The 9,328-nt window shown below is 55.3% G+C and overlaps 1 protein-coding gene across 1 annotated transcript; it reads left to right on the top strand.

Moving 5' to 3' along the window:
- Positions 1-1,595: 1,595 nt before the first annotated feature.
- On the top strand, positions 1,596-9,109 carry LTK (leukocyte receptor tyrosine kinase; the record flags this gene model as incomplete). The annotated part of the gene is given in 26 exon segments (XM_049614124.1): positions 1,596-1,710; positions 1,713-1,760; positions 1,854-1,969; positions 2,435-2,644; positions 2,781-2,892; positions 2,895-2,917; positions 3,123-3,187; positions 3,189-3,262; positions 3,310-3,344; positions 3,347-3,507; positions 4,430-4,527; positions 5,064-5,216; positions 5,660-5,752; positions 6,209-6,404; positions 6,906-6,939; positions 6,941-7,006; positions 7,126-7,179; positions 7,336-7,459; positions 7,462-7,493; positions 7,589-7,705; positions 8,055-8,105; positions 8,107-8,132; positions 8,239-8,373; positions 8,450-8,540; positions 8,631-8,898; positions 8,997-9,109. Coding segments are annotated over 26 exon segments (2,610 nt in total), but the record flags the coding sequence as incomplete, so codon positions are not given.
- Between the last annotated feature and the right edge of the window lie 219 nt (positions 9,110-9,328).

Raw genomic sequence — 9,328 nt, 5'->3', positions numbered from 1 at the left:
GTCATGATCTCATGGTCCAGGAGTTCGAGCCCCACATTGGGCTCTGTGCTGACAGTGCAGAGCCTGCTTGGGGTTTTCTCTCTCTCTCTCTCTCTCTCTCTCTGCCCCTCCCCTGCTCTCTCTCTCTCTCTCTCTCAAAAATAAATAAAGAAAACTTTTTAAAAAATTAATATTTTGGAAAAAGAATAAAGAAGACACAAAACCACCTGACGGCTAAGTAACCTTCACAGTTACAGGGTTTCTTGCGGTTTACAGAGCAATCCCCCCTTCATATGATTTTATAGGTGGTGGGGAAACCGCCTCAGAACAGTGTGACCGGAACAGCGTCACCTGTTGACTAGAAATGCTAGTACTGGCACTTAGATCGTTGACATCAGGATTCAGGCTTTCACCCCATCACAGTAAGAAATTGTACAGAGTTAACAACAGGCAATCAATTGTATGAAGTGAACCCAGAGGCGCATGTTTCTGAGAGTATCTGGAGAGTTGGCCTTTCAGTTACAAAGGCACTGAAAAGACACAAGTAATGACAAGTAATGCTGCCTAACTTGGGGCTGTTTAAAGAGCACTTCCTATGTGTTTTACACACACACACCCCCCACCACCAATGAAGCAGTCACCACACTGCTCCCGATGTGGGAGTTAGAAAGACCTAGAAGCTTGGGCAAGTATCTAGGGTGTGGCTTGCCATTTTTTTCAGGCTCCAGCCTCAAAAGGGTGGGGGGCACTTTCTCCCCTACCTTGCACTCACCTCATTCTCTGAGACAGCCAGCAGCCAACCCAGTGGATCCAGACACGGAGCCCTTGGATGTGTGCTCCCAAGCCTCTTCCTGAAAGCGTGGGGACCTCCCTGCCCACCTGCCCCACCTTCCCCTCCTTCAGCATGGGAGTGGCCAGGGTCTTAGGTGGGAGTGGCCAGGCAGGCTTTAGGACCATCAGTGTCTAGCAAGTAGCTGGAGGCTCCTATAAGGGGAAGACGGGCAAAGTGGCAAGGTCTGAGCCTACAACCCTCAGTGCAGCAGGCTGAACAAGCCATGGGCTGCTTGAGCTGGCTGCTGCTATGGATTGGAGCCATGCGTAAGTACCTTCTGTCTGTCAAGGAACCACCTGGCTAGAGGTATCTTCCTAGGCTTGGCAAAAGCAGTGAAGGCAGACAGGTCCTGTGGCTCCCACAGAGGTCTGGAACTCTCAAGGCCAACACTTCTGGGTCAGTGCTCCAGGAGTGGTCCCAGAAGCAAGGTGCATACCTCAATCCAAGGTTCCCCATCTCTCAGCTTGGGAAGGAGGGACAGGCCCTGGGGTCTCAGCACCGCCTGGGGGTGAGACTACCTAGCTAAGTCAAGGAAAGGGTGGGGGGCCTGCAGGAACAATCTCAGGGCAGCCCCCAAGTCATTCACAAGGACTCCCCAGGGGAGAAACTTGCAGAGGTATCAGCCAGCACCCCATGGGGCTTCAGCAACAGCAGTTGGTGGGGGGCTGCTTCTAGATGCTGGTGTGCCCTGGCTGAGTGGCGATAGGAGTATGGCTGCGAGAGGCAAGTGTCTGCATTTGTCTATCTTTATCTTCTGTCTCCCATTTAACATCCTGCCCCCTCTCCCAACCCCGCTATCTCACTGTCACCTTTCAGGAGCCGGTCTCTGCTCCAGTCATGGTCCCAGGCACCGTTTCCATCATCCTTGCCCCTGTGGCTGCCAGCTCCAAGCCCCCAAGACGGAATATCACCACCCCACCTAGTGGCTTGGAGCCAGCTTCTCCCCTAATTCCCCAGGTAAGCTCCAAGCTCCTTCCTCCCTTCTCCTCTGCTCACCTTACCAGTCTAGGGCAGGTGCTTATATGACCTTTTCCTCCTTCCCTGCTTCCACGCACTGAAGGGCCTTGGTTATTCTTCTGCGGGGACAGCGGCTGTGGAGGACCCACACAAACTGTGACAAGTGGTACACAGGCAGCAGCCTGGTGGCGACAGTGGGGGTCCAAAAGACTCTGAAAGGCGTACATTTGTGGTGGGACAGGGCACTGACAGGTACCTGTAAGTGCAGAGCAGGGAGAGGTGGGTGGTGACCTCCCAGTCTGAGGTTCTAAAGTCAGGGGACCAACGGCCTCATGAACACCACGTTGTCTTAGAGTATTCTACAACCATGTGCGCCCTGGAGACTTTGTCCCTTCTTCCAGCAGAACCGGGGGAGGGTGGCAATAGTCGCCACGGAGTGAGCCAGTATCTAGGAGCCTGTTCCCACCAAATGGATTGCCCCTAACCACCTGCGGCGCCAACGGGTGCCTTGAGCCTCCCCTCATCTCCATTACGCCTGCTAAAGTAAGTGTAAAATCTAATTTTCTGGTGTGTAACCCTGGGTCTCCCCAACCCTTCAAAATCGACTACAGCCTAAGTCCCTGAGATAAATTCTGGAGCCGCTTCTGTTTCCGACCTCTGCCGCAGGCGGGTAGCCCGACGACCAAAGATGCTTGGGCTGGGGACCGAGCACCTGCTCTCCGCAGGACCTTAGCTTACGGAGCCGCGGGGAGCAAAGGCGCCAAGAACCACCCGTGGCGGGCGCAGGGCGTCTTCGTCTCCGCCCTCTTCTCCCTTGGTCGCAGGGAGCCGCTTTACATCCTAGTGGGGCAGCGGGGAGAGGATGCCTGTCCCCGAGTAAGCGGGGCCCGTGGGAAAAGGCGGCTTAAGCTCCGCAGGAGTAGGGCTAGGGCCGGGCACTCCGCGGTGTTGAGACAGCCGCACCGCGAAAGGAGCATGGGGCCCCGCTGCATCCGACGCCCCATGTCCCCAGGGGAGCCGGCAGAGCCAGCGCGTCTGTCTCGGAGAGACTCGGACCGCTGAGGAGCACGCGGCGACGGAGGGGGCCGAAGGGGTCCCGGGGTCGCGGCGCTGGGCGGGAGGCGGCGGGGCGCCACCCACATCTTTCGGGTACGTGTTTGCCTCGGCGCGCTCAGCACCCGCCCTCAGCGCTCCGCGTTGGGGTCCCAAATCTCCTCCTGCGGACGCGCGCACACACGCTCTGCGTCCCGGACTTGGGGTCCCCAGTCCCTGAGCCTTTACTCGGGTGCCTGGTGCACGGGTCCTCCCTCGACGGCTGGAGGGCGCGCCCCTCAACGCGCCGCCGGCGCCATAGCTGCGCGTCGGCGAGCTGGAGCCCCTGCTGGTGGCGGCCGGAGGAGGCGGGCGGGCCTACCTGAGGCGCCAGGACCGAGGCTGCCCCTGAGAAACTGGAGAGCCGCTCGGCGACGCCCGGAAGCAGCGGGAGAAGCGGGGCCGTGGGGAGAGCCCCCATCTTCGCTGCCAGTCATCTTGCTGTCGCCCCGCAGGTGGAGGGGGCGGCTGGACATCGCGGGCCAGGCCCCCTCTCCGCAGGCCGGCCGTCCACTGCTGGAGGGGGCGGGGGGCGGGGGGGCGGCCAGGGCTGCGCAGAGGCCTGGGCTACACTTGGCCGGAGGTTTCGGGGGCGGCGGCGGGGCCTGTACTGCGGGTGGAGGCGGCGGCGGCCGCTACTCGGACAGGTGCACTCTTGGGGAGGGCAGCTGGGCAGCTCCCAGGGTTAAGTGAAGTGAGAACCTTAGAGTAAGCCCTCTAAAGGACAGGTGGGAAAGGGCTTGAGCCCTGTCCTGGGCCAGAGCAATAAAAGTAATAGCTCTTAGAAAAAAGAGATCAAATAATTTGCAAGCAGACAGAACTCATACAAGCAGACAGGACTCCCTAGATTTTCATTTAAATCCAGGACTTTTTTCATCACCACAGGTCTCCGTGTTCTACAGCAGCCGCAAGAGCTTAGAGCTGGCTGAGTTAGCAAGCTGAGCAGAGAGGCAGGAAGTCAGGGATAATTTAAATCAGCAGTTCTCAAAGTGTGGTTCCTAAACTAGTAGCATTAGCACCACCTAGGAAGTTACAAATGCGAATTCTCAGCCCCTCTCCAACCTACTGAATCAGATACTCTAGGGAAGTCTCCTAGCCATCTGTGTTTTAATCAATCTTCTGGGTGATTTTAATACACTCCAGAGTTTGGAAATCACTGGTGTAAAGAGACAGAGCTTTGGGGTCTGTCTGAGCCATACTGTTCATGAGTACTTTATACACATCTCCATTATCACAAAAATGGAACATGTGGTTTGGGCCTCTTCCATTTTATATCTGAGGACCTGAAATCAGAGGGTTTTAGGTGGACCAGGAGGTTGCCCCAGCTCAGGTTGTCCCTGAGCAAGGCCTTCAGGTTCCAGCTGATTATGCCCATCCCACCTCCCTGGCTCCTGGCTCCCACTTCTGAGCGGGCAGCACCGGTATTGTAATGCTAGTGTAGAGAGGGCCACAGGGGATTCGCGCTAGGGAGACAACAGCTTCCCTACTGTTCCCAAGCCAGTTTCCCATCTGTATGCCCCTGCCCCCCTCCCTCCCTCATTTTGTAGCCAAACACTCTAACACTTTCAGTTTCCAGGCCTCAGAGACTGACATCCTCTGGGTTGATGGAGAAGATGGGGTATCCTTCATACACCCCTGCAGCGAACGCTTTCTGCAGCCTCTGGCAGGTATTGGCCCCTACCCCCACCCCCCCAGCTTTCAGCTGGGTCTAGCCTTCTTCCTCAATCTTTGAGCCCACTCCCATCTGAGCCACCAACTCTGCTCTGAACCACCTGTTTCTTGGACAGCACGGGAGTTGTCAAGAACTGGGTGGTCAATTGTGATGCCAGTATGAGGCATTCTGGGGTGCTTGTCAAATATCTCCTACTATGATTTTTTTTAATGTTTATTTATTTATTTTGAGAGAGTGTGTGAGCAGGGAAAGAGCAGAGAGAGAGAGAATCCCAAGCAGGCTCCATATTGTCAGCACAGAGCCTGGTGTGCCCCTCCTGCTATGAATTCTTAAACTCAATCCTCCAAGCTCCAGGATCCCAGAAGAGGGAGTATATGGACTTGACAGAGTCCTGCAAGCCCTTCCCCTACCCCTTCAATGCCTCTGGTGTTGCTCATTGTTCAAAGTCCAGGGCTAGAGTTAACCACATAGCTGGAAAAAGTATGTCTGTCCCCCACCTTCACCCTGCAGTATCAGTTGTTTTACTCATAGTCATGGAGAGCCACAGAGAGGTAGAGATCTGACTCCTCCTCAGCTGTAGTCATTGCCATTGCCAGTGGCAGGCAGAGCTCTGGTTAGCCAAATGCATGTGCCCAGGGGGCATGGAGCTAGCTGCAGGTAACATTACATGCATGGTACAGGTAAGTCCTGCCTTTGTCCAAGGTCTGGACTCCTGGGGCCACGGGCTGGGAGGAGCAGTAGGCTGCTGGGAAAGATGACTGGTATGTGCCAGGCACCATTCTAGGTGCTGGGCAGGAGGCTGGATATGCATCAGTGCATGCTCTGCCCTCAAGGAGCATGTAGTCTAGTGGTCTAGTATGGGAGGGGTGATATCTACCTATCCACCTATGTACCTACCTATTTATCTATCTAGATCTAGATTTAGAAATCTATTAAAGTGACAATTGCCATGGGAGGTTTAAAATGTTTTAGGAGTTCTCAGAAAGGAAAGGTTGCTTTTGTCTAGGATAAATAGGGAAAGCATCATGGAGAAGTTAACAGTTTGGCTGAGTCTTGAGGTCTGGGTAAAATTTGGGTAGGGGGACAGAGAAAAGCTTCCCACTGAAGGCATCTCTCTTTCTCCCTAGACCTGCCCACCTCACCAGGCCCTCTGGTTCTGTTGGTGACTGTTGTGACCTCTACATTGAGCCTCCTTATGGTGTGTGGGGTTCTTATTCTGGGTAAGCAACATCCAACAGGTATGGCTGCCCACCTTGTCACTGAGCTGCACGGGGTCCCAGGGACAGACGAGGCTGATTTCAAAACCCTTGCTCCTGGGGCACCTGGGTGGCTCAGTTAGTTAAATGTCCGACTTTGGCTCAGGTCATGATCTCACTGTTTATGAGTTCAAGCCCTGCCTTGGGCTCTCTGCTGTCAGCATGGAACCCCGCTTCAGATCCTCTATGCTCCCTCTCTTTCTGCCCCTCCTCCACTAGCACTCATGTGCCCACTCTCTCAAAACAAAACAAAACAAAAACCCTGCTTCCAGCAGAGCAGTGGTGGACTCCTCTAGGGTTCTAAGAGTAGAAGTAGCTGTGGAGGCCCAGGGAAAACATTTGCCTTAATGGACATCTGGAGAGATGTCCTGTGCAGAAGGGTAGCAAACAGTGTGGGTATCTTCTTGCCATCTTCTTCAGTGAACCATAAGAAGTGGCAGGGCCTGTGGTAGATGAGGCTGCACGACCCTGAGCTCAAGCTGAGCTACCTTCAAACCTCCACCACCAGGACACCTCTCAACCTCTACTACTGCCAGGTGGGGTTTGGCCCCGCCCAGTCCTGGCCTCTGCCCCCAGGACTTACAGAGGTTTCCCCAGCCAATGTCACTCTGCTCAGGTGAGTTCTCCCCCTCCTTCTGAGAACCTATGCACTCTGAATCCCTCCCTCTTCCACCCCGTTCCCTGCTGTGGTGAATTATGGTTCCCAGAGAGAATCTGGCCTCAACCCCTCTGTGGAGGAGACAGAGGCCAGAGAATTTCTAAAAGGCACAGTGACTTGTATAGGTCAGTTGTCATCCCCAGTCCTGGGATGCTAGGGACCCCATGATTTCTTTGGAGCAAGTATCTGCAAGGACATAAGGAAAACCTCATCACAGACTCCCACCCTCACCCTAAGCCCATACCTGCTCTCTCTTCTGCCCTAACTCTGTGCCAGTCAGCATTGCCTCTGCAGGGCTTGTACTTGGGGAGATGCCATGATGCAGAAAAGCCTCAGAGTCCTCAGATAGGGCCACCTGGGTGTATAGGGAGTGGCAAGGGAGGTAAAGGAGGCACTAGACCCTCCAGGACCCTTCCCCAGGACCAGCCACCCTCTCCCTTCCAACCTGTCTTCCTGCAGAGCACTGGGCCATGGCGCCTTGGGAGAAGTCTATTGAAGGACTGGTAATTGGCCTTCCTGGGGACCCCAACCCCCTGCAGGTGGCTGTCAAGGGGAGAGGGGTGGAACTCCTGGCTCAGGGTAGAGCAGGGCTCCATGGGGGGAGGAACAGTTGCTAGAGCTAGGATCAACTGGCCTCCTGAAATGTCTGGGGGAGCTCAGGAGCCCTTTTCCTCCCCAGACCCTGCCAGAACTCTGCTCTAGTCAGGATGAGCTGGATTTCTCACCGCATCAGGTGCACCTGGGCCCAGGGGCAGGGGTGGAAGGTGGGCACTGAACTGCCTGCTGGGACAGCTTCTCTTCACCCTGGAGCTGAGAGGTAGCAGTTCTAGGGATACAGAGCCCGTCTCCACTTTTGTGGAGCCTAGAGCCTGGTTTCCTTCCCTGTCAGTGACTGGGGTATGTGCACCTCCCACACAGCACATTCAACCATCAGAACATTGTGCGCTGAGTGGGGCTCAGACTCTGGACTGCCCCTCGCCTAATTCTGCTGGAGTTGAGGTCTGGAGGGGACATAACAGTTTCCTGAGGAACAACCGGCCACACTTGGTAAGACCCTTCTCCCAGCCCTCTTGGCCCATCTAAAGACCCTGTCCATGTGTCCCAAAACAAGCATGGACTAACACACCCTCTGCGCTACCCAGGACCAGCCATCACCTCTGGCCATGTGGGACCTGCTCCAGCTGGCTCAGGACATAACCCAGGGCTGCCACTACCTGAAGGAAAATCCACAGGTTGGGAGTGATCCTGGCTCAGAGCAGGTGGGGGAGCAGCCCAATCTCTAATCCCTAAGGAATAGCTTTTCCACATAACTTTTATAGAAATAGTTCAGGGTCAGAGCTTCTGAGTTCTGGCAGTGATTTTTTTTGCCTGCAGGGACATTGATGCCAGGAACTGCCTGCTGGGCTGCACTGGACTCAGCCCAGTGGTCGGTACTGGGGACTTCAGGATGGCAAAATATGATATTACAGGTGTGGGGTCTGGGGACGTGGGGAAAGCTGCTGCTGCTCCAAGAGATTTACCAGCACTCTGGTGGCATTTGAGCAGTGTCTCACTCCCCTCCTCCCTCCTGTAGAACCAGTTATTAGGAGTGGGGGGGGGGGGCAGTAGGCTCTGCTGCCAGTCAAGTAGATGCCTGAAGAGGCCTTTCTGGAGGGCATTCATTTTCACATCCAAGACAGACTCCTGGTGATAACATGCCTGCCCCCTTCCCTGGCCTTGGGCCACCTTACATGAGGGAAAGGGGAGGCTGTGTCTAATGGGCTTCATTGAACTTCCCCCACTCATGATGCAGGTCTTTCGGGGTCCTGTTCTGGGAAATCTTCTTATTAGGCTACATGCCCTACCCTGGGTGCACCAACCAGGACATACTGTACTTTGTCACTGGAGGGGGACAGATGGGCCCTCCCAGGGGCTGCCCAGGGCCTGTGTGAGTATGGAGTGTTGTCCAGGGACGGAGGTCCTTCACAGCCATGGGTGGGCACAAAATCCTACCTTTCTCCCAGGTACTGTACCATGACACGGTGTTGGCTGCACCAACCTCAGCTGTGCCCCTGTTTTGCCAGCATCTTGGAGCATCTTCAGTACTGCATTCAGGTGTGCCCCTCACCTGCCTTGACCATCTTGATCTTGAGGGTCAGGAAGGAAGCCATAAAACAAAGCTGCTCCCCTGCCCTTCTATTACAGGACCCGGATGTGCTGAATTTATTCCTGCCAATGGAGCTACTGCCCACTCTGGATGAGGAAAAGGCTTCTGGGCTGGGGAGCAAGTCTTTGGAGGGCCTAAGATTCCCCACGGGCCCAGGAACTGAATCTGGAGAGCTTAAAGAGCTGAATAGGGAGCCTCCTTGGCCCCTGACTGCCCTCGAGTCCCAAGACCCCAAATCCAGGGACCTCCAACCTCAGAACCTTTGGAATCCCCCCTATGGCTCTTGGGCCCCAAGGGGCCTGGAAGGTGAGGACTCAGGCAGTGCCTGTAGCAATGGTTCCTCCCTGCACTCTTCCTCAGGCTTCTAGGTAGCTTGTTATTCCAGTAGCCTCTGTCCCCTGCAGTCTGTACTGCGTGTCTGGGCCTGTCTCAGAACTGGCCAGGCACCAGTGGACTCCCCATCCTGGAAACCAGCCCAGGCTTCCTGGAGAAGAGCTTGGACACTCCCAGCCTTTGATCTTTGGGACCAGAGGTTGAAATCGCCTCCCTCTGGAAGCCTTCTCTGGATTACCCTTCCCTCCCCCACCCATAAGTGTCTTTCATCTGGGCAGCCCTCAACCCTACAAATGCCTCTAATAAAGAGCTCTTCTCATACCCTCCAGTGATCTGCCTAGACATGAAGGATGCTAGGGAAGTAAGAAAGGGACCAGAGGAGGGAGGGGATGAGGCCTGAGTC

The sequence above is a fragment of the Panthera uncia genome, assembly GCF_023721935.1.
Source record: "Panthera uncia isolate 11264 chromosome B3 unlocalized genomic scaffold, Puncia_PCG_1.0 HiC_scaffold_1, whole genome shotgun sequence".
Taxonomy (NCBI): domain Eukaryota; kingdom Metazoa; phylum Chordata; class Mammalia; order Carnivora; family Felidae; genus Panthera; species Panthera uncia.
The sequence above is the reverse complement of the archived record's forward strand: the minus strand, read 5'-3'. Positions and strand labels throughout refer to the sequence as shown.